This window comes from Coenobita brevimanus, chromosome 51 (assembly GCF_032717465.1).
Source record: "Coenobita brevimanus isolate Jiangsu-jjx chromosome 51, ASM3271746v2, whole genome shotgun sequence".
NCBI classification, from domain to species: domain Eukaryota; kingdom Metazoa; phylum Arthropoda; class Malacostraca; order Decapoda; family Coenobitidae; genus Coenobita; species Coenobita brevimanus.
The window spans coordinates 23,697,145-23,723,550 of NC_137004.1; the positions used below are offsets into that span (position 1 = coordinate 23,697,145).

Here is a 26,406-nt window from a genome sequence, read left to right on the forward strand (position 1 = left end):
ATGTTAGTACCTGAGCTATTTTATTAAATTTGTTGTTTACTTCTTTAAGGTCTTCCTCTGTACCAATCCAAAGATGTTCCCAAGAACTGCTCATATTACTTTCATTCTTTATATTCAACAATTCGTTAAAGCGTTCTCTCCATCTACTCACCTTTTCTCCCTTCTCCACTAGTAACCTAACATTTTTATCTTTCACTCCCCAACTAACTTCTTTGGAACCCTGTCTAACTCTCTTTACCTCTTTCCAGAACATTTTCTTACATTCCCTCCACTTGACACTCAAATTCCTTCCAAATTCCTCATCCACTCTCTTCTTACTCTCTCTTACTAATCTTTTCACCTCTCTCTTCCTCTCTACGTACAATTCTCACTTCCGTCTCTCAACTTCTTCCACGCCCCTGTTTCTCACCCACTCACTACATGCTTCCTTCTTTTGTGCCACTGCCTCTCTCACCTCTTCATTCCACCATGGTGTTCCCTGCACCTCCTTTCGGTTTCTCTTCACCCCACACACCACCTCACATGCTGCACAGATTTCTTCTGTGAATATCTTGCACACACTTTCCATGTCCCCCATCTGCTCCAATCCATATTTACCCAATTGCTCCTCCACTTCCCTCTTATATTCTGCCCTATTTCCATCCTCTTGTAACCTTTCCACTCTCCTCGTATGAGCTACTTCCTCCTGTCCTTCCCTTCTTCCATTTCTCCATTTCATTTGGAAACTGATTCTGACTCCCCCAACATCCATATACTCTTCCATCCATTACACACCTTCTCATCCTGTCATCCACACATACAGTACATAATCAATCACTGTCTTCCGTTCATTCAGTTCACCACTACCTTCACACTCATATATAATCGTATTTATCAAGTCAGTAACTAACCCCATTCCTATTTCGCTTGGGGCTTTCAGCATTTCAGCTGTCAACCCAGACACACCTGCTGCCTTCCCCACCTGCATTGTGCCTATTGCCCTGCTCACATTATCAGCGCAAATTAAAGGCCAAGGGCCAATCACTGGATCGACTGGCTCCAAACCGTCCCTGTTCCAGTCAAACTCCTCATTCAGCAACTGATTGTAATGCTCTCTCTGGGCGTCTTTAACCTGCTGAATCTGGTGACGTATTTCTTATTTTATTCTTGCTATCTCCAGGGCGTTTTCGTTCAGGTTAGGGGCTACTTTTGCAACTGCAAAAGACAGATATAGGTTTCATTAACCCCTTCACTACCAGAGGCTCTGCCAAGCTGAACAGAATTGGGTGGTGGCACCAAGAATGTACTACAAATAGATATCAACCCGTTTACAAGGTATTAATATCCCCACTGTTCACCACTACCTTCCCTTTATCATTCCTCACACACTGTTCACCTATGATACCCCTGTTTTCCCTCTTCATCTGATCTGCCACCTTAAATATCATTTTCTTCCTTTCCACATTATTTAGGTTATCAAATAAAAGTCTCAGACTCAGATTTTGCCCTGTATACCTCTTTTCTAGCCCTATGCTTGGCAGCCAAGTATTCCTCCTTGTTACCACCCCTTTCCCAATCCTGTTTTTCCATTTACAGTATTTCTATTTTCTATTGCTGTTGAGAGGTACTTCACCAATTCAAAATCTTCCTCTATTCACCAGCAAATAACTTTTTCTCTTAACCCCTTAACCGCGGGGCGTCACTTTCGTGATGCTTGGGAGCAAGGGATCATACCGCGGGGCGTCACTTTTGCGATTCTGTGTTAATTTGAATTTGCCCGGGCTTTCAAGTGGTAGCTTGTATCATCTATCAGTACTGCCAATGTCCAACACTAGTCAGCACTCCTAATCTCATCTGTACTCCCGTCCATTGTTGACAATTTAGCCATTTCTCCCCGTTCTAGACTCTCCTCCCTACCTTCCCTCCATTAACCTATCCTCTCGCCTGCCCGGCCGTGTTAAGCTAAGTAAATCTTCCCTGGAATTTGCCACTGATTTCATCCATTGAAATAAGCCCTATGCCCTATTCTTATATCAAATAATATATACCAAAAAGAAATAAGGTAAGTGAGAGTGCCATACACCTGGAATTGGCTAATTATCACCTGACAACACCTCATGTGCACTCATTCGCTAATTTTTGCTGTTTATTTCCCCTTGAAATATGCCGTATAATCTATTCTCGTACTAAAAATATACATAAGGAGGGAAGGGAGAAGCCTAAGTGATATTTACATTCACCTGGAATTGCCTAATTTATAATATATTGTCTAGATTTCCTGCCAATCATTTCAAAGTTATATATTAGCAGCTCTCAAGAGGCTGACATTGGGAGTAATGCATTCTCCCTAGGTAGGCCCCCCCGGCCCCCCACTATCAGTTTACTGTCGTCTTTCAAGGTGAAAGTACGTCGGATTCGCTCCTGCTAACTTCCGCTGCTTTTTAGTCCCATGCAAATGGCCCTGTGACTTTTACCCCCTACTAAACCTCGTGTGGAAAGAGGTAAAGGGCTGACAATTGATAGAGAGTGACTACGAACTTTCTGGTGCGTAAAACAGTGCAAGTGGAATTGTAAATAATATGTAAATAATGTGTAAACAGCAAGTGAAAGCAATGGATGTAAATATAAGTGAACAGTGGAAAATAGTTTTATAAGTTACTTCAAGTGACAGTGCATAACACAGTGTAAATAATATAGAAATGTAAATAATGTAAATAAAATAGAGAATGTAAATAGAAATGTAAAAGAGTAGTATTATAAGAATACGAGTATATATACTAGAAGTAATGAAAGTGAAAGTTTCACTCTAGCATGTATGAATACTATGAGTTATGAGAGTGAAGGTGAAAGTGACATTCACTCTCAATGCTAGTATACAGGACGAGAAAGTGAATGCTATGTATTTTGCTGAAAGAGAAACTGAATCCCTACAGTGACAATAAACTACTATTACTCAAGGAAACTTATGGATAAAGACTGTGGATATATATAAGTGTTATATAGTAATAGAAATATAAACTGTGAGTGTTTTTTTGAATAATAAATGACAGGACACCAGCAGCGAACGATCGGAAGTGGGAAGGTCATACGCCCTCGTAACTTTCATTGCTTTCACAGTGTTTTTTTTTTTTTTTTTGAGTATGGATTCCAAACTACTTGAGAATCATAGAATAGTGTTTCTAGAGAAAATATCAGGCTGTGGTAATCATATTATGGGTTGTCGGGAAGTGTAATGTGGAGACCTCGTTACCCAATTTCAGAGGTCTCCACAAGTCCTACGTTACTTGACAAAGGCTCAACAAACACCCTAGGAGAAAGCTGAAGGTATGTGCCATAAGCATAGGTGATTTTAATATTCTAGGACTAATAACTGATTTTTGGCAAATATTTTTAGAGACTCTGTCGGAGCACGAATATGCCCACAAGAGCCGCAAGAAAAAGCAAAATAAGCCCGTGGTTAAGGGGTTAAACAACTCTCACTTTTACTCTTATCTACATTTACTTTCAAAACACAACACTCACAGCCACTCAAACAACTCTGAACCAGTCTACAATTATGCTGTTCACTATTAGCAAGCAACACAGCATCACTGCATATATCAGATCTGAGATACTTTGTCATTTGCCATTAATTACCACCCCAACTTGTCACTCCACAACTTTAGCTTTAACCCTTCTCATAACCTTATTCATTGCTATAAAATGATGATCCATGGGGATATCTTACTCCAACACTGTTACTACATCACTCAAGATAATATCCACCTACTCTTACATATGCTTCACTACTGTCAAGAAAACTTTTTATAGCATTGAACAGCTTCCACCCACACCACACATTTGTAAAACCTTCATATTCACCATATACAGTAATGTTTTTCCAAGCTCAATAGAAGCCACCAATAACCTTACACATCTTCTCACACTGCTACTCATCATCATCAACATCCGGACCTCCTTTCCAACCCTAGGGCAGGGTGAGAAGTAGCAGTGTCTAGACAGCCCAAATTTCCCCACTCCAATGGGCCATGCTTCCATTCACCCATCATTCAAGCCCCTGGAATCCTGGCTCTACCTGATACACCAAAAACATTCACAACGTTGTGTAGCTTCACATAAACGTATCTGATAGAGTCAATCCAGATGCTGACACATTAAAAAGGGAAGCCAAATCCCAGATCATGCACTTCTCCTCACAACATTCATCCAGCCAGCTCGATATCTTATCAGTCCCCTAGCCTCACCGACTTCCAAACCTCTCTTCCTCACACACTCATCCATCATATCCCTCCACCTTCTCCTTGGCCTACCTCGTCTCCTCCCTCCTTGAAATTCTCTCAGATATACCTTTTTCACTAGTCTTGTTGTTGTCCATTCTCTCCACATGACCATACCATGTCAGTACACACTCTTCGACTCTGGTGTCCACAGATTTCCTCACTCCACATCTTTCAAGAATCACATTATTTCATATCCTATCCACTCTCTGTACTCCACATACATTCCTCAGCAGTCCTATCTCCACTGCATTTACCCTTGACTTTTCATTTTCTTGCCACCCCATAGTCTCACATCCATATGTTAAAATTGGCACTAACACTCCTTCATATAAGCCTCATGCAGCTGCAACACTCAAACCTCTGTTTCTTATCAAGGCACCAGCTACTTTCCTTCCTTGTGTCACTCTACTTTCCACTTCTTTTGCACATTTTCCTCTCTTTTCTATCACTGTACCCAGGTATTTGAGCTCTCTCACCAATTCCAGTCTCTCTCCATTCACCGAAGCATCACACTGGGATTCACCTCTCTCAATAACCATCACTTTACTCTTTTCTACATTTACTCTCAAGGCACGACGCTCAAAGACATCAGCAAAACTCTGCACTAGTCATGCTGATATCCGTGAGCGTTGTGCCATGAAAGTAAATGTAGAAATGAGTAAAGTGATGGTTACTCTCAAGGCATGACACACTGTTAATATGAGTCAGTAACAAGTCTAAGTTGGTATATTATTACCCCCAGATTTTTTAATGTATTTTTGATCTAGTTATCCATACTGCATCTTTTAATCATACTGATATTATTACACAACCCTAAAACATCAATACTGGATGTCAAATGCTGAAAGTAATATGGTTTAAGTTCATGAGTACAGGAGTTTTAACATCAAGTACTTTACTGTAACCAACCTTGAGTTTAGGGTCTTCTACTGGGACCTCGTCATCCTCTAACTCAGTAGCCTCATCTGTCTCATCTATGCTCACTGCCTTGTTGCTTCCAGACCACCGCCGCCGTCGCTCTGAAACACCTGCCCATCACCCAACGCACGGGAACTGGGTCAATGTAAGGTCTCATGCTATACCGCCTAAAAGGGGTGCTTGCAGAAGAGGTGACTAAGGTAAGCAAAGGGAAGCAACTGCCACTTCAATCAGCCAATGAACTATCATGACATACAATGCAAGCTCTAAATAAATAAATATTCAGTGTTATAAAGGATGAACAAAACACACAAGTAAGCACACTTTTCAGTGAATGTCAGGATACCTCTTGAGCCAAAACTTCATGCTGCTACTGCTGCTGCTGTTCAACACCACTCAGAGAATGGAAATACAGTACAGTACCTTTGTTATTCTGATAGAACACAGTATTACAAGAAAATATATGGACACATGAGTTGAAAAGGATCAAGTTAGTACAGTATGTATTATGTTCTAATTTGGATTAATAATGTTAAGGAAACTTACAAAATCTAAAATGGGGAAAAAGGAATGTAATTCAAATTTGTGGTGAATAATGCTTTAAATTATCATTGTCATACATCTCTGTATATTTCCTTTCTTTGAAGAAATTCAGAAATGCTTTAGTGCAAAGTTACAGAATTTAGCCTTCCTTATGTGGTGAAATTACTAAACTGTAACAACTAAAGCTGACAGCACACCATCCTTGCACTGGAGTAATCACTCAACTATCTCATGACTACAGTTCATAATCATGGCAGTAAATATCACCAATATATGAGAGATATCTCTTAACAAACATTCAACTACCCAAGTCTGACTGACAGATTTTAACCCTTTAACCGCGGCCATTGTTTTGCCCCGACTGGCCTCTCCTGCGGGGGTTCCAGCCAAAATGTAAACAAACTTTAAACCTTTATAACTCTGCACAGGATAAATCTAGAGAGAAAAATAAGGTACCAATAGAAAGTACTAACCTTCGGCTTTGCATTGATGTTAGTTTCATGATTTCATTGACTATCACTGGATGGGCAGTGCCGTCAGAAGTGAGCGATCTAAAATCACTATTTTTCGCTCACACACCATTACCTTCGCTCACACACTATTACCAAATGCCAACCTCATTCTGATAATAATACTATAAACATATATGAACACTGCACATACGATAAACACCCACTCTGTGTTCACTGAGGCAGGTAAATGACACTGTAATTGCCCGCACTTCACTGCCACATCAGCAGTGTTGTTATCACTATTTTTTGCTCACACACCATTACCAAATGCCAACCTCATTCTGTAATAATACTATAAACATATATGAACACTGCACATACGATAAACACCCACTCTGTGTTCACTGAGGCAGGTAAAAGGCACTGTAATTGCCCGCACTTCACTGCCACATCAGCGGTGTTGTAATCACTATTTTTCGCTCACACACCATTACCAAATGCCAACCTCATTCTGATAATAATACTATAAACATATATGAACACTGCACATACGATAAACACCCACTCTGTGTTCACTGAGGCAGGTAAAAGGCACTGTAATTGCCCTCACTTCACTGCCACATCAGCGATGTTGTCACTCACACAGCTGGACAGATACTGATGCGTGTTGGTCAGGGGTGGGGTGGGGGGCCCGGGGGGTGGGAGGAGGGAGGTGGAGGTCAGCTGGAGTGAAAGAACTTAATAGCTACTCTCCCTTGAAACAATTGGCGCACGGAAAAAACGCGGGGTATTCAAAATATTCACAAACATTCGAAAATGACAGTCGCGGTTTGGTCCAGTTTTTGCAATGTCATTCTGGAATGACACCCGCGGTTAAAGGGTTAATGAGATCTGTATCAAAACAATCTGAGCAACTTAACCCCTAACAGGCAGGCGACGTTACGTAAAGTTTGTTCATGAGGAGGCACGCGTCGTTACGTAATGTCCGGCCAGTTTTGGTCCTAATTTATTGGTGAAATTGGGTTATAAGGAATCCTTGTCACCTACTGTCCTGCCCTCTACTCACCCAAGCCTTGAAACAAGCAAATTAGAATATACATACATAAGTTGTAGTGTTATAATTGTTCAAGAAAAATAGAATATACGTATGTAAGTTTTATTGTTATGAGCGTTAAGTAAAACAGAAAATACATATAAGATTCTGAAGACAATGAACAGTGTAAAGAATGCATAAATGATACATTTAGTGTACAGTGGTGATGAATAAGAAAATGTGTGAAGATTTCACTAGCCTCACCCCAGGCGTGCCTGGTGATAAGCTGCCTGCCCGTGCTCCTCCCTCACTCCTCCCCTCCTCCTCCCACAGCCAGCAGGGACGTATTACCACGTAAGTAACACCTCTTACCTTTGTTTTTCATCCATTTTCATCGATTTATGCATGTTTAGGCTTATTCCTTGATATGTTATTTTTCCGAAAATATGCCGCCCCACATGGTCATATAATTAATAAGTCGCCTGCCCATAAGGGGTTAAGAGCCACTCAGCATATAATTCAGACATTTCAAACTACATAAGGCAATAAGCTACTAATAGGATGACTCATATTTACACAAATTATAACAGAAAGCTGGCACCAAGAATCTACCCTAACTTGAAGCTATGCAGCAGTGAGACTAAATCTAGAAATAAAAAAATGCTGCATAACAGAGTACAGTACATACACAATTTTAAAAAAGCAGAAATCACTCCACTTGTTAAAAAAAATAATAAATAAAATAACTAAGAGGTCCTAAGATACAAGGGATGGATTCACAGAATATTTAGGGCACCAAATCCCCTAGCATCACCTAAAGATATGGCATTAGGGCAGAGGCAGTCGTTCACACAGCATTGGCGCAACCATCTGGCATCCCAAGTTGAGCGCAGGGAGAACATACCTTAACTTAACCCACAATTCGAAAATATACTGTTTATTCTTTACAGTATGTGACCCCTTGGTCTGTCAACAGCCTCTGGCCCTCTTCCACTCACATCAATGTTACTAACGCATTAATGGAACCCCTACACTGATACACGATGTGCCATAATTGCTTTTTGTGCAGTAAGAAGTTTTTAGAAAATTCAGTCATACAAAAAAATAACAGGAACACATAATAATTGAAAGAAGCATAGGGAAAGCCTTTGGGTGGCTTGAGCAGACAGTGCAGGGAAAGTATTCTTTTATTTTTTTTTTAAATAACACTCAACTACAGACTAAAATCAATATCACTCAACTACAGACTAAAATCAATATGTGCACCACTTACTGTAGGCAGCTGTAAACAATTTCCCTTCTATAAAAATCTGCTGCAAATGCAATGTTATATATAGTAACCCCTTCTGTATCCGCAGTAAAAGACCCAATGGCATGTTGGATATGGGCTACATCTAGGTATGGCGCACATAAATATATAGGTGATAAACATCATATTTTGCATGCCTAGCCTATAAATATATGCAATAATACAACACAGGTACTGTATAAGTACTGTATACACATAATACATAATACTGTAAGACATGCAATATAGTATGTATATACTGCAATATATAACACTGTAGAATACACAATAATAGCAATATTAAGTAAATAAGTAATAAAAGAGTTACAAGGAGTTACAGGGAAAAATTGGTAGCTCAAAGACCTTACAGTCCATACTAAGGAGAAAGTTTGTACTGCATATGTTTGGGAATGCATACACACTAACTCTAGTGTGAGTAAGATTCTATCAAAGTTTCTTGTTGTTTAGAACCATCCGGTCCCATCCAAACACGGGCAAAATTCAGATACAGCCAGTCTGGATATGGGAGGGAAACGAATAAGAGGGAAAGGAGTTTCCCTAACTCTTTTCATTGATTATTATATCTATGTCAAAATTATATTAAGTCAGATCTGGTTAGGTTAGGTTAATTCCCTCTGCTATGGCATCTATGCAGATTAGGGTACATTATTCCCCACTGTTATGGCATCTATGTTAAAATTTGGTTGGGTCAGGTTAGGTTATATCCCACTGTTAAGGCATCTATGATAAAATTAGGTTAAGTCAGGTTAGGTTATATCCCTCTATTAATGCATCTATGATAAAAATAGGTTAAGTCAGGTTAGGTTATCTCCCTCTGCACAATAAATTAGGTTCCCTTCTGTTATAGTATCTACAGTATATTAATATAAAGTTAAGCCAAGTCTGGTTGAGTTTGGTTATGTTATCTCCCTCTGTTATGACATCTACATTAACATACTTCTGGTCTGATTAGGTTAGATTAGATCAACTCCCACTGGTATGGCATCTACAATAAAATTAGGTTAGTCAGGTCTGGTTAGGTTAGGTTATCTCCCTCTGTTACAGCATGCAAGTTAAAATATGGTCAACTCAGGTCTGGTTATATTAGGTCAGGGTATCTGCCACTGGTATGGCATCTATATTAAAATTTGGTTTGGTTATCTCCCTCTGTTATGGCATGTAAGTTAAAATAAGGCTAACTCAGGTCTTGTTACCTTAGGTCAGGGTATCTGCCACTGAAATGGCATCTATGTTAAAATTAGGTTTTATCAGGTTAACTTAGGTTAGGTTACGTACAGCATGACGTCAGATTAGGTTAGCTGCTGATGATTCCACAGGACTACCTGTCTAGTGTTAGGAAAGTAATTATCCAAGTAAGTTACATGCTGTATGAAAAAAGCTAAGAGTAATTAAGATTCTATAACAGTGCAGTGATAAATAATAGAGAGTAAGAATTTATTCAGATAAGTGGATTTCCAAAGGTAACTGATGGGACTGATGCAACCTACATTATCATCAAGGCTCTGAAGTAGAATTAACATGTTTTTTAACCAATGATAATAGTAAAAATAATAATTTCCTCGCTGTCATGGTAGTTTAATAGTTTGTCACTAGAAAAACTAGGATGTCTCATTGCAGGTTCTGTATGGCTGGGAGTATTTATTTCCCTCTTCATGTTGCCATTAGCTTCAATAAATATATAGTTATCTTCTCTGTATTAAAGGACGGTCGAGATTTGTTTTTACATTAGGGAGCCAAATAGCTGATGAGAAAAAGTTCTGTAACTGCTTGATTATCCCAAAGATCTGCTTATAAGAGCCTCTGTCACTGGCTGAGCAGGGGTGCATTCACTCTTCCCTAACAGGCCCACATAATTGCTGGTGAATGGCCCACTAGCCTTCTGATCATGATCACTTTGCTTGCCATATGCTGGTTGACAAAGTAATCACACTGGAGAGGTGGGATGCTTGTAAGACAATGATGAGTCATCAAAACTATAAGCATACTCACTGTAAATGGAACTTCAGTTACCAGTAGAGTATTATTTTGGAATTACAGTACACAAAACTAATGGAGACAGATATTAATATGTTCACCGTTTATTAATAAGTTCACTACTTACTTTATGCAATTTGAAGTAATTTCCCATTTATAAACATCTGTTGCAAACGAACTTTTCAGTACTTCATCCATCCACCCACCATCCAATCCTATGTTGCCCCATGAGAAGCGTAAGAGCCCAGGGCTATGCAAGTTGCTCTTGACATTTATGATGAGAGTGACCAGCCTCAGTCATCTCTAAGTGGCATTACGTGAGCAATAAACCTCAACCATCCCCTGGATATAAACCTGCATTGGCTCATCTGACTGGGGTGCTGTAATTACTTGCTAAATCACCAAACACCATAATTTAGTTATATGGTTACCACCCAGTGTAGCAAATGGTTTCCTGGTGTACAGGAAACCATTTGGCTTGTCACTCAGTGTAGAGTCACCAATAGGCAGATGGAAGAGGAAAGAATAAAGGAAAGAAAGAAAGACGGAAGAGGGAGTGTGAAGTCACCAATAGGCAGAAAGAATGAAGGAATGAGTGACAGAAGAGGAAGGAAGGAAGAGAGGAAAAGGCAGATACCCAAAGCAGTACTACATAGAGTGAGTGGATGTACTTACCGGAGGTAAATAATGGGGGAGGGGGGAAAGGATTGTCCAGCAGTATTTCCATTTGTTATCACATCTACGTTAAAACTGGGTTCGGTTAGGCTGGGTTTGGTTAGTTTAGTTAATTTTAATGTAGATGCATTTACAGTGAGTCCTTGATAAACGAAAACCTGAAGTATGAATTTCTGATGTTACGAAAACGATGAATATTGGACAAACTCCACATTACGAAAGTATCTTTCTCAATGATACGAAAAGCGATACGAAAGGAAAAATTCAAAATTCAAAATGGGCGCTTGCTTGCAGCAAGGAAACGAACTAACCCCTCTCTGGTAAACAGTTTTTTGCGCGCTTCTCAGCTGAGTCCATGGTTGTGGGACAATTTGCCATCAGGTTGATTCCCCATCATTTATTTACATATCAGTTTATTTAGCAAGTATATTAGTTTTCGATGTCTGTGAGCTATAAAGGTGATGGTGGTTTATTCTTTTTATAATAAATGTAAAACATGGCATCAAATAGTTGGTATTAACGGAAAAAAATATAAATATATTGAAACACGAATCAGATGACGTACGATGTTTCACTTCACCATTTAACATAAGGCTACATATGAGACATTGGCATTTATATAAATGCCTAAAAACCTCAAGTGAATGATCAACATACTCTAAAATTATACAAATGATCATTTTATTACATCTACATTCTCAGCTAATTCAATGTTGGCTACAGCAAGGCAGAAGCAAGTTAATTATTGACTACAAATGCAAATTCTAAATATTATCCAAAGCCTATGCTGTTGAATGAACATACACCTTGATAGTTCCCCATGAAATTAGTTATTATAGTATAGAAAGAAAGAGAGAGGTGAAAAGATTAGTAAGAGAGAGTAAGAAGAGAGTAGATGAGAAATTTGGAAGGAATTTGAGTGTAAAGTGGAAGGACTGTAAAAAAATGTTCTGAAAAGAGGTGAAGAGAGTAAGACAGAATGGAAGTGAAGTTAGCTGGTGAGTGAAGGATAAAAATGGTAGATTACTAGTGGAGAAGGGAGAAAAAGTGAGCAGATGGAGATAACACTTTAAAGAATTGTTGAACATAGAGGATGGAAGTAATGCGAGTATAAGTGGCTGGGGAATGGCTGAGAGAAGAAGGGAGGTGAGAAGACAGGAAGAAATCAGTAGGATAGAAGTTGTGGAAGCAATAAAGAAAGTTAAATTGGGGAAAGCCCCAGGAATTGATGGAGTGTGTTGTGAAATGCTGAAGGATGGGGGAGAGATAGTAATAGAATGGATGTGGAAGTTGAGCAGATTGGCTTGAGAGGAAGGTAGTGTCCCGGAGGATTGGAAGTCAGGTATAATCATTACCCCCCTGGGGGTAGGGGGGTTTCAAGAATACTCCCCGAGTATCCCTGCTTGTCATACGAGGCGACTAAAAGGGTTGGTGGTGGGTTAGTGCCCCACCCCGTGAAAAGAAATAACTAAAAAAGCGATTAAAGCGCCTCGGACCCGGATGGACCATACGTTGACGACTAAGGAACGGACAAAGGACATTCTTAGGGTGGGAACATGGAATGTGAGAGGAGTGAATGATGAAGTGAAAGAGAGAGAGATTATTCAGGTGCTTGAGGATGCAAAAGTGGATATTTGTGGATTGACTGAAACTAAATGGAGGTGAAAGGGTGAGAGAATGGGAATATGGTTTAGGTATATGTGCGGGACTCGCTGAGAATGAGAGGGCAAAAGAGGGAGCATGTCTGATGATAAGCAAGCAGTGGAAGGAGAATATAAGAGAGTATGGAACAGTGGGTGCAAGGATTGTATGGGTGAGGATGAAAGTAGGTATACAAGTGTGGGCGATTGTATGTGTGTATGCCCCTACAGAGGATCAAGTGGCAAGGGTGAAAGATGAGTTTTGGGCGAGAGTAGAAGCATGTATGGACGAGTCTGAGAGGAGCGAGAGAGTGCTGTTGACTGGAGACATGAATGGCAAAATTGGGAATGTACGAGTGGATGGAGTGTTGGTCAGTGGGGTGTGCCAGCTGAAGTAGATGGGAATGGTAGCACTTTGGTGGACATCTGTGCTTGTAAGGGGTTGGCAATAGCCAACACCTACTTTCGTCATAAGATGATCCACCAGTAATGAGGAGGATGGATGGTGAACTTGTTGAATGAAAGACAATGATAGACTATGTGTGTGTGGATGAACGAATGAGAAGACTAAATGTTGGATGCAAGAGTGTGGAGAGGGTGGGGGAATGGAGTCTTGGACCATCACTTAGTGATGGCCAAGGTAGAGCTGCAAAGAAAGTGGTTGAGGAGACGAACGGGAAGGCAGGAGGAAGCAACTCCTGTGACAAGAGTGGAGAAATTGCAAGATAGTGAGAATGTGACAGAGTATAAGAGCATAGTGGAAGAAAGATTGGGAAGGTATGAGCTAGAGCAGATGGAAGGGGTGGAAGACGTATGTAAGATATTCATGGAAGAGATAGGCGCAGCGTGTGAGGCAGTTTGTGGAGTGAGGAGAAGATGCAAGGGTGTGCAAGGGACAGCATGGTGGAATGATGGGGTGAAACGAGCTGTGGAACAAAAGAAGAAGGCATATAGTGAATGATTAGCGAGTAGGGGTAGGGAAGAAGATGAGAGAGAGAAGAGAGAGGTATATGTGAGCAGGAGAAGGAAGGTTAAGAGACTGGTGAAGGAGAGTAAGAAGAAAGTGGATGAAGAGTTTGGGAGGAATCTGAGTGTGAAATGGAGGGAGAGTAAGAAATTGTTTTGGAAGGAGGTAAAAAAAGTAAGGCAGTGTGAAAGGGAAAATAGTAGGAATGTGAAAGATAGGAATAATAGATTCTTGGTGAAGAAGAGAGAGAAATTGAGGAGAAGGAAGGAGCACTTTGAGGATTTGTTGAATGTAGAGAATGAGAGCAGTGCGAGTATAAGTGGTTGGGGAATGGCTGGGAGAAGAAGAGATGAGAGGAGGGAGGAAGAGATCAGTAGGGGTGAAGTAGTGGAAGCGATGAAGAAGATTAAGCTGGGAAAGGCCCCAGGAATTGACGGAGTGTGTGGTGAAATGCTCAGGTGTGGGGGCGAGACTGTTGTGGAGTGGATATGGAAGTTGTGTAGATTGGCTTGGGAAGAGGGAAGGGTTCTAGAGGACTGGAAATCAGGTATAATTGTTCCTTTATACAAAGGAAAAGGGGAGAGAGAAGTAGGTGGTAACCATAGGGGTATTTGCCTTCTTAGTGTGACTGGTAAAATATATGGTAGAATACTCATTGATAGGGTCAGGCATATGACAGTGGAGCTAGTTGGAGAAGAACAAGGGGGATTTAGGAAGGCAAAAGGGTGTGTAGATCAGATATTTGTTCTAAGATGTTTAGTGGAGAAGTATCTAGAGACGGGAAGGAAAGTGTACGTTGCCTTCATGGACTTGGAGAAAGCTTATGACAGAATAGATTGGCAAGGTATGTGGAAGGTCTATCTATCTATCTATTGCCAGACGCCTCAATCCCGTTTGGGGTGGCCACAAACAAATTGCCTCCAAGTCCCCCTGTTCCCCGCCATTTCACTGCCCTGCTCCCAACTCACACCCCCCTCTCTCATATGCCTCTCCACCCCATCCCTCCATCTCATCCTCGGCCTCCCCCTCCCTCTTCCCCCCTCCACCTCACTCACATACACTCTCTTCATCAGTCTTTCACCCTCCATCCTCTCCACATGGCCAAACCACCTCAGTGTGTTCCTCATAACGCTTCCTATCACATCCACATCCACACCACAACGCTCCTTTATATCCTCATTCGTCAGCCTGTCTCTCCATGTGACTCCACAAGCTCCTCTTAAATAACTCATTTCCACTGCTCTCACTCTTGACTTGTGTCCTTCCAACAACATCCAAGCTTCACTTCCATACGTTAGAATTGGTATCACAATACTGTCATGTAGTAACTTTTTCACTTCCATGCTCACTTCCCTGTTTCTTATCACTGCTTTCAAAGAACCAGCAACCTTTCTTCCCTGCTGTACCCTTTCAAGCACTTCACCCTCCAAACCTCCATCCTTACTCATCACACTACCCAAGTACTTAAACGTACTCACATTTTCCAATTCCTCACCATCCAACCTCGCTGTACATTCACTGACTTCACCTCTCTCAAAGACCATCACTTTACTCTTCCCTACATTCACCTTTAGATTCCGTTTCTTACACACTCTCCCAAACTCATCCACCAAGCCTTGCAGCTCCCTTCCGTCTTCACTCAACAACACAGTATCATCTGCAAACAACAGTACAGGGAGTTTCCAAACATTATCCTCTCTCACCAGGGCCACTCCAACATCCACTACCCTGCCTTGTACCTCTTTTATTACCCCATCCATGTACAGATTGAACAACCATGGAGACATGACACATCCCTGTTTCAACCCAGCTTTCAGAGAGAAAAATTCACTTAGTTCACCATCCACACGCACTGCAGCCTTCGCACCATCGTACATACTCTTCACAGCATTCAGCAACTTCCCATCTACTCCATATATTCTTAACACTTTCCACAATCCTTGTCTATCCACCCTGTCATATGCTTTCTCCAACTCCATGAAAGCCGCATACAACTTCTTTCCCTTCTCTAGAAATTTTTCCACTAAAGATCTAAGAATGAATATCTGATCTACACAACCTCTTCCCTTCCTAAAGCCTCCCTGTTCTTCTCCAACTATTTTCTCTGTTTTTTCTCTATCTCTGTCAATAAGTATCCTACCATACACTTTTCCTATTATACTAAGAAGACAAATGCCCCTATGATTACCACACACTTCTTTTTCCCCTTTTCCTTTGTCTATCTACCTATCTATAGACCGATGCCCTAATCCCGCAAAGGGTGGCCACAGACAAAACGCCTCCAAGTCCCTCTGTCACCCACCATTTGACTACCCTCCCCCCAACTCACCCTCCCCTCCCTCATATACCTCTCAACTCCATCCCTCCACCTCATCCTCGGTCTACCCCTCCCTCTCCCTCCTTCCACCTCACCTACATACACCCTCTTGGTCAGTCTTTCATTCTCCATTTTCTTCACATGTCTAAACCACCTCAGTGTATTTCTCCTAATCTTCTCAACCACATCCACATCCACCCCACAACGTTCCTTCACTTCTTCATTCATCAACCTGTCCCTCCACGTCACTCCACATGCTCCTCTCAAGTAACTCATTTCCACTGCTCTCACTCTTGACTTGTTCCCCTCTTGCAAGGTCCACGCCTCGCTTCCATACGTCAGGGTAGGGATCACAATACTATCATGCAGTGACTTCTTAACTTCCATACTCACCTCCCTATTTCTCATCACTGCTTTCAGTGTACCAACAACCTTCCTTCCCTGCTGTACCCTTTCACACAATTCATCCCCCAAAGTCCTTACTCATCACACTACCCAAGTACTTGAATGCACTCACATTCTCCATATCCTCACCATCCAACCTCACTGCACACTCTGTGACTTCATTCCTCTCAAACACCATAACTTTACTTTTGTTTATATTAACTTTCAGATTCCTCTTCCTACACACTGTCCCAAATTCATTCACCAAACCTTGCAACTCACATTCATCTTCACTCAACAATACTGTATCATCAACAAACAGCAACACCGGAATCTTCCAAATCTCACCCTCATTCATTAGAGCCACCCCCACATCCACTGCCCTACCTTGCACCTCCTTTACAACCCCATCCATGTATACATTAAACAGCCATGGAGACATCACACAACCCTGTTTCAGTCCCACATTGAGATAAAAGAACTCACTCAACTCACCATCCATTCGAACCGTAGCCCTAACTCCCTCGTGTACATAATCTTCACAGCACTCAACAATTTCCCCTCCACCCCCTGGGGGTATGGGGTTTTTTCAAGAATACTCCCCCAGTATCCCTGCTTGTCGTAAAAGGCGACTAAAAGGGTTGGTGGAGGGTTAGTGCCCCTCCCAGGAAAACAACTAACTAAAAAAACAAACAATAAGCCTCGGACAAGGACTAACCAAACGATGACGACCAAGGACCGGACAAAGGACATGGTTATCGGAACGTGGAATGTAAGGTGAGTGAATGACAAGGTGAAAGAGAGAGAGATTGTCCAGGTGCTTGAGGGTGCGAAAGTGGATGTATGTGGAATAACTGAAACAAAATGGAGAGGAGAAAGTGTGAGAGAATGGGCGTATGGATGGGGTATATGTGCAGGAGTAGCTGAGAATGAGAGGGCAAAGGAAGGAGTATGTATAGTTGTGAGTAAAAGACGGAAGAAGAGCATAAGACAGTATGGATCAGTTGGGTCAAGGATTGTGTGGGTAAAGTTGAAAGTTGGAATACAAATGTGGGCGATTGTGTGTGTGTATGCGCCAACGCAAGATCATGCTAGAAGAGTGAGAGAAGAGTTCTGGACAAATGTAGAAGTGTGCATGGTAAAATTTGGAAGGAATGAGAGAGTGTTTTTGATCAGTGATATGAATGGTAAAGTTGGGAATATGAAGGTGGATGGAATAGTTGGTGAGTGGGGTGTGCCTGCTGAGATAGATGAGAATGGGAGTGCATTAGTGGACATTTGTGCTGGGACGGGGTTGGTGATAGCCAATACCCTCTTCAGGCATAAAATGATCCACAGGTATACATGGCAAGTGATGAGAAGGGTGGGTGGTGAACTGAATGAAAGGAAGGCAATGATTGATTATGTGTGTGTGGATGAAAGGATGCGAAGATGTGTAATGGATGCAAGAGCTTATAGAGGCTGGGGGAGTGGACTTTCTGACCACTACTTGGTGGTGGCCAGAATTAGGATTCAAGTAAGATAGAGGAATAGAAGAAGGGAAAGACGAGAGGAAGGAGTAGTTGCAAGGAGAGTGGAAAGGTTACAAGAGGATGAGAAAAAGGCAGAGTATAAGAGAGAAGTGGAGGAACGATTGGGCAAATATGAAATGGAGCAGATGGGAGACGTGGAAGGTGTGTGTAGGATATTTACAGAGATCGAGCTGGTTGGATGGATATTGTGAGGAGAAGCACATGTCCAGGGATTTGGCATCCCTTTTCAACGTGACAGTGTCCGGACTGATTCTGTCGGATACATTTATGCGAAGGTACAGAACATGGTGAATGTTTTTGGTGTATCTGATAAAGCCAGGATTCTGGGGGCTTGAATGGTGAGTGAATGGAAGCATGGCCCATTGGATTGGGCAAATTTGGGCTGTCTGGACATTGCTACTCCTCTCCCTGCCCTAGGGTAGGAACGGAGGTCTGGATGATGATGGTGATGATTATAAATTGTAAATGAGTACTGTAAAGCAAACACAACCACAATACCTTTATAGTTGCAGCTAGACACACAATACAGTACATTGTAATTAATGTGTCAGTTTCAGCTCCTCAAAAATATGTAATGTAGGGATCATTAGATATATAGGTATAAAAGTTATGCACTGATACACCGTACACTCACGATTCACATGTAAGGGTGTACATATGTGAATTCTTGTTTACTGAAAAAATATGTAATGTAGGGATCATAAGCTATGCACTGATATACTGTACTGTACAGCCACAATTCACATGTAAGGGTGTATATATGTGAACTGTTTACTGGAATATTCAGTAGGTTCTATAAAAGCCAAATCTCCTATGGATCTACTGTAATGATATGTTGGTGCAATAATAAACAACAATTTCTATATCCATACCATTATTTTTGTCACAAAAATAATATAAAATAGTAACTGGCTATGAATATAGCTTGTACTTTTTACAGGGGATTTTTTTTTTTTTTGTTCTAGAATCTAGATGGTACATAAATTCTCAAATCAGAAGTGCTTGGGTCTAAACACTTTAAAGAAAATGGAAAAATCCTGGAATGCAGCATCATAATGTTAATTACAGTATTTGTACTGTATTCAGATAATCGTGTAACGAGCCAAAAGTAACATTAGCAGTAGCTTGTCTTGGTAATCTATTATCTGTTCTTATACATATAAAAAAAAAATAAAAATAAAAAATAAAGCTTCAGAAATACAACGACTGCATGAGGACAGGTGATATCAACACCACTATCCTACTGCATACTTCTGGAGAGGCTTTTGGAAGCTGGAGTTTGTCTTGAACGAATTAGTGTCGACATCAAAAATATGGTCTTATTTTTGTAAACAATACTCCAAATTCACTCATAAAATGATGACGAAGAGGGGCACCTTCACTTGACGGCACCAATAACCCAGGCAACTCCATTGCTTGGTTACACAAAGGTACTTGAACTCTCTAGTCTTCTAAAGGAGAAGTGAACTGCAGAAGGACAACTTCAGCCTGCAGTCCACCAAGTTAATGTCCACATAAGTCTAGAGCTACAACAATAAAGGTAAATTTTATATAATAGCAAATGGTTTCTACTTCATACACACATAAAAAAAAAAAAAAAAAAAAAATCTTGCTAGTGACATTTAAGATAACAGAACACAATGTTCAACTGTTAAAAGCTGTGGCACCTTTTCTTTCACACTTATTCATTAATCTATCTGTGACTTACTCCATATTATTCCCTAATACTGAAGTGTTTCTACAACTTACCTGGGTCAGTGTAGGGGTAGGGTGGTGCAGGGAAATCATCTCTCTCAATCCGCGAGACATCCCCAGAGGCTGGTTTGCGACCGCCAGGGTAGTGGGCCAGGATGATGGGTTCCTCATTGTTCATGTGAGGGGACTTGGGTCTTGGAGTATCTGACTGCATTTGGTCTACAAGTACACGCATCCCGAGTCGGCTTGATGTCTTTGGCAGGGACAGCTTGCGTCCATCATCTGTAGAGAGAGGAATAAATGGTAATTCTGGAAGATTACTAATTAAAAATGCTCAGAAACACACCATTATGAACTAAATGTGATACAGAGGATACAGAGGAGTAGTATTGTAAGCATCCAATTGGTTCTGTACCCTCGTCCAAGAACAGAGAAATTGAGAACCTGAACACACAAACGTATAAGAAAAGGCTGACTGGTTTTGCGGTTGGTGAATAACTACTCTTATACGGTTTCTGAAATCCCCTACCTAACCACCAACTAAGTTCGAACCCTTTGGGGATTTAGTAAATATTATTACACAAGATCAGATATTGTAATATGTACTACAGTACAAGCAGTACTGAGCATATTGAGTGCGAGTCAGGGTGGCAAGGAGAATGGTTGTGTGAGGCTTACTGGATGGGAAGATTACTAACGTGATGCTTACTTTTTTTCAATGGCACCCATATTTGTATTATTCTTCTTTTTGTTAAAGGTCACTCCATCACTGCCTGGTCATATTAATTACTGTTCAGAAATGTAATCCACAGATCATTATAAGGATTAGGGAATATGGAGTTAGTTATGTAATGTTTTGTTTTTGTATGGATTTTTTTTGCTCAGTTCCCATCCAGCTGAATAACTGCCTGAATATTTAAGTAGCTTGTCACAATCATCACTCAGTTTTGCTACTTTAGGGCTAAAAAAAATATTATCAATGCAAAGATCATATTCAGGATAACTATGGCACAATTTGGCCCCAGGTGTTTGTTTTCATGTGATCAGTTGGAGATTATTTCCTAGTGAGATTCTGTTGAACAAAAAATGTCAGCACCAAAAGTCTCCAATATGTTTCACTTGTAAGTAATCAGATAATTTAACTGTGCATGACTTTTTATTAATGTATTGTAAATATTTCTATGAATATTCTTGCTGTGGGTAGGTCAATTTACGGCATGGAGATTTGATACCATATATATTGGTGCACATTATACAAAGGATACCTTTAATGTTATTCTGTACATTTTATACTAAAGTGGTCAAGCGGACTCAGGCATAGTGCAACTTCTGCATCAAACAGATCTACAAATAATATACAGTACATTAAAAAAAACTTTTCAATGAACAGCCCAGCCAAGCTCATAAACACTTACTGGGAGGTCGATGGAAGTGCGGTGACTTGGGTGGAGGTCGATCGTAAGGGTCGAGAGGGCGGCGGAGGTACCCTTGTGAGGGCTCTGCTGTGAGGTAGGAGTATGTGTAGATGCGTGTCACATCTACAGGACTCTGTGAGGACTTGTACTCCCGCAGGATCAATCCCGGTGAGCACGTGCGGTATGGGCCAGAAAACTGTAGAATATGTATCTAATTAGGTCGGAATATAATATGCTAAATGGGTGAATAAATGGCTATATACTTTGGGACCATACTTTACTGTATTTATTATGAACTGTAGGAGTCTCAAAAATGCAAATTTAGGATATTGTAATTTAGCTTAAATATACAAGATGCTAAGTGTTATGTTGTTTTTGTCATACCATGTCTATTTAGCAGTGTGGAAAAACATTAGTAGGTGGAATGTAATACATGAGACTTTTCCAGAATCTGCTAAGTGTAACACAGTTGAGGCAAGTAAGGATGCATGTAATGGAATGTGACCAGATTACAGTTGAAAGATTATAAACTTGGCCTGTTAAAGAAAAAACATAACAAGTGTCTGTTATTCCATTACTAATGTCAAGCAAGGATCTTTTTTTATTAAGGCATACCAGACTGTCTGGTGGTATACTATTTAGGAGCCACTAATTGGAGTGATGACCTTGGTTTGCACATAGATTTAAAACCTCAAGTGACTTTAAATCATTTAATGTTATCAATAACATGGATTAATTTTCTACCTTTAAATTTTTAGTAACCTAACCTCAGGGCACTACACCCTGAAGGAGGTAATTACAGGTAGACAATTAATGATGAGGTTGGGTACAAACTCAAGATCCATAATGTGAGACTGGAACAGCACTTAATCCTACTCAGGGCAGTGATCTCGTTAAGGGATTATTTCCCACATAATACCAGATTACAGTACAGTATATTTCATTCTATACAAAAGTACAGTTACATCATTTAAGGCTAGTGTGAGGTATACTGTGAATGAATACCATCAGTCTATATTGTATACACTGTAATTACCAGCTTGCACACACCTGACACTGGCATTCAAACCTTGTTTTACAGGTAATGAAGGGTCAGGGAGCGGAAAGCTTTTGAGTGTAGGGTGAGACATGCATGTGGAAACTGTTTTAGGGGCTTCGTTTGAGTGACAGAGTTTGTATATGTCACTGAGGGAACCATAGCAGGTGTAAATATGAGAGAATGCATGAAATGACATACTGCTCCACCCTCTCAAAAGTCTGTCCCCCCAGTGGAACTCATCCTTGTTCAGATGGACTGTTATGTACGTGCTTTGCCAATCTGACCACTGGAGGCCTCACCCGATATTAAGCTAGGCAATAAAAATACCATGAAAGTGTGGGAAGCATGAAGTACTGTACTGTACTGACACTCTCGTACTGTAGTACTGTACATGATCAGAGCTGAGGCTAGATGAGACTCAGAAAGACCTGTGATGAAAACTTGCATTCAAAATTAAACATATTCTGCATCTATTCCTCTGTTATGGAAATATGTAACAAGGAGATTAATTCATTCCTAAAGCAATTCTGCACACACACATATATATATATATATATATATATATATATATATATATATATATATATATATATATATATATATATATATATATATATATATATATATATATATATATATATATATATATACTGTATATATACTGTATATATATATATATATATATATATATATATATATATATATATATATATACTGTATATATAAATCTATCTATCTATATACCTAGGCTGCTTCTCCCAAGGAAAGGGAGGTAGCCGAGACAGGACGACACACTCCCCATTTACTCATTGATTCAAACACATTCATTCGCATCTTAGCCCCAAAGGGGAGAATGGACAGATCCTCACCGCACCACACCGCACAAGGGTCAACTGCGCAATGCAATCAGTGACATCTGCAGCAGGGCCCGACAGCAGAACTGGTTTACCCCTGCCACATCATAACAGACCCATCCCCTTACCCACACCTGACCTGACTAGCTGATCAGACCAAATGCTGGAGAATATCCCCTCAGGGCTGCATCATCACTTATTCATTCACAATTTCTCTCCATTTATTTCTGTCACGCACAGCCACTCTTCCTTGCTCAACAGACATCCCTCTCGCATCCAACGCTCTCTTCACACTGTCCATCCATCCTATTCGTGGTCTTCCTCTCAGCCTTACACATCTCACATCAGATCTAGTTATCTTTTTCACCAATCGCTCATTATCCATTCTCTCCATATGCCCAAACCATCGCAACACCCTCTGCTCAACTCTGCCAGCCATCTCCTGAACAACTCCAGTTCTCCTTCGCATTTCATCATTCCACACTCGATCCATACACGTCACTCCACACATACTCCTCAGACACCTCATCTCCATTACATTCAAACTTTTCCTCTCTGCTACACCCATACTCCATGTTTCAGCCCCATATAATGCAGTCGGTACCACAACACCCTCATACAGCCTTCTCTTTACATCCATTCTAAGCGAATGACATCTAAACACTTTTTTCATTCCTCCCAGCACCTTTCCTACTTCATTTACTCTAAACTTCACTTCTGCATCTATTCTTCCATCCACAGCAACATGTGACCCTAGATATTTAAAACACTCTACCTCCTCAAGCAACTCGCCATTCAAAACTATATTCATCCTCCTACCATCTACCAACCTTGTACACTTCATCACTTTACTCTTATTCTCATTTACTTTCAATTTCCTCCTTTCACACGCCCTTCCAAACTTCTCTACCAACTGTCTCAATCTCTCCTCTGAATCAGCCACCAGTGCAGTATAATCTGCAAACAGCAGCTGCTTCAGATTCCACTCTCCACCACCAACATTCACCAGACTCAGAACTCCACCTAAAACTCTTGCATTCACCTCCCTTACAACACCATCCATGTAAATATTAAACAACCAAGGCGACATCACACATTCCTGTCACAACCCCACTTTCACGGGAAACCAATCACTCACAGCATTTCCCACTCTTACACACGCTCTACTATTTACATAAAAACTTTTCACCCCTTTTAGTAACCTACCATCAAGTCCATACAATCTTAAAGCAGTCCACAAAGCCTCCCTATCAATTCTATCATATATATAAATATATATATATATATATATTTTTATGTGACAAAGACACATCTTGGGGATTCTCTTCTGTAAGATCATTTTATATTGGTGGAAGAGTACAATAGATATATAAACTTACTGACTTAGGCAATTAATAATAGTACTCCTGAATATTATTCAGGTCTACAAATATGTCAAAAGGAAATTCAGCCACTTAGTAGGTCAATAATATACCGAGTTCTGTACTATGGTTGATGAACTTTTGTCTATTATGAAATCTCGCTTTAACACAAATCCAAATATTGTTGACAACTTAAAATAAAGAAGGCACATAGAAAAAGCAAAAAACAAAACAAAACAAAACAAAAAAAACGCACCTTACGGTTGAGGCTGTTATAAGGACTATAGGAGCGGAACGACCCATTAAGGCTGGGTGTACGGGAGCGGGAAAACTGAAACACAGGGTCAACAATACTCAGGTAACATCAAAGGGTATGACAACACTTGCAAAAAGTAAGCCACTGTACATGCAACAGAAATCAGAATGATTACTTAAGAGTAACTTAAAATTTATACTGTACATAAAATGCACACATATACTGGTACACAGTTCTGTGCAGTGCATTACAGTATTTTCCATTACAAACTACATAAACAGCCAACCTCAGTTTACTGCAACAACAAAGATGATTGTATGAATAAATATATCAATAAACCTATCAAACACTATATTACTCTGAGAGGGCATCATAAGTATTACAATACTTGTTGCAGTTAATAACTGAGTAATAGTACCCAAGTACGATCATTTATGATCATAAGGCTGTAGTTTATAAGCATGCAGTCGTGTTGGTAATCACTGTGGAAAATAAGATAAAAGGATATGGTCTGTTGTACAGTAATTCCTCTATCACCCAGACAACCATTATCTGGACAATCCATTACCTGGACACTGTGATCTGGCAATGCAAAACCATTATTCATAAGTTTTCCCATTTTCTCCAGACAAAATGCTTGCGTCCAGGTGGAAATCATGGTCACTGAAGGGTATGGACCTGCAGCGGTGATTGTTTGTCTGTGGTTGAAGGGTCTGCTTGATCATGGTAGTTGTTTGGTTGTGGTTTACAGGTCTGCTTGACCAGACAGACTAGTGTTAAAAAACAGGAATATGAGCTGTATGATGTACTGTAGTGGTCTTTTAAACTGGCTTTCAAATGTTAGGTTACGTACAAAGGAGGGACATGGGAGAAGTCCACTATCTGGACAAAGCCATTACCCAGACATGCCTCTGGCTCCGTTATGTTGGATAATTGAGGAATTACTTAAAAATATATATATATATATATATATATATATATATATATATATATTATATAAATAAAAAAATAATTTGGTATTACGCCAGGTATCCTCGAAGGGCTAAGGCGTTGCATCTGGGTAAAGACTTTTGGATTGTAGCGTGTAGCATTTTATGACTGGATGCCCTTCCTGATGTCTACCAATGACCCTTGGGTGGATTCGATCCTCTGACCCTTCGGTCAGAGCAGAGTGCTCTAACCCACTGAGCCATGGCTGATATATATATATATATATATATATATATATATAGATATATATATATATATATATATATATATATATATATCTGTATATCTATCTATATATCTGTATATCTATCTATCTATCTATCTATATATATATATATATATATATATATATATATATATATATATATATATATATATATATAATATATATATATCTGTATATACAGTATATGTATATATATATATATATATAGAGAGAGAGAGAGAGAGAGAGAGAGAGAGAGAGAGAGAGAGAGAGAGAGAGAGAGAGAGAGAGATATATATATATATATATATATATATATATATATATCTGTATATCTATCTATCTATCTATATATCTGTATATCTCTATATCTATCTATCTATATATTGTATATAAATATATATATCTGTATATCTATATATCTATCTATCTATCTATCTATATATATATATGTAATACTATATATATATATATATATATATATATATATATAGATTTATATATATATATCTATATATATAAAGATATATATATATATATATATCTGTATATATATATATATATATATATATATATATATATATATAT

At 39.8% G+C, this 26,406-nt stretch overlaps 1 protein-coding gene across 3 annotated transcripts in view; it reads right to left on the reverse strand.

The window, feature by feature from the left end:
- Unc-115a (actin binding LIM protein Uncoordinated 115a) overlaps positions 1-26,406 on the reverse strand; it is a 454,123-nt gene that overhangs the window by 76,090 nt on the left and 351,627 nt on the right. For all 3 annotated transcript variants that reach the window (XM_080272760.1, XM_080272762.1, XM_080272761.1), the window contains exons 8-11: positions 24,624-24,698; positions 21,114-21,309; positions 19,753-19,980; positions 5,169-5,287 (exon numbers count right to left, since the gene is read on the reverse strand). In XM_080272760.1, the coding sequence (XP_080128886.1) occupies positions 5,169-5,287; positions 19,753-19,980; positions 21,114-21,309; positions 24,624-24,698 (618 nt within the window). The remainder of the gene's footprint in view (positions 1-5,168; positions 5,288-19,752; positions 19,981-21,113; positions 21,310-24,623; positions 24,699-26,406) is intronic.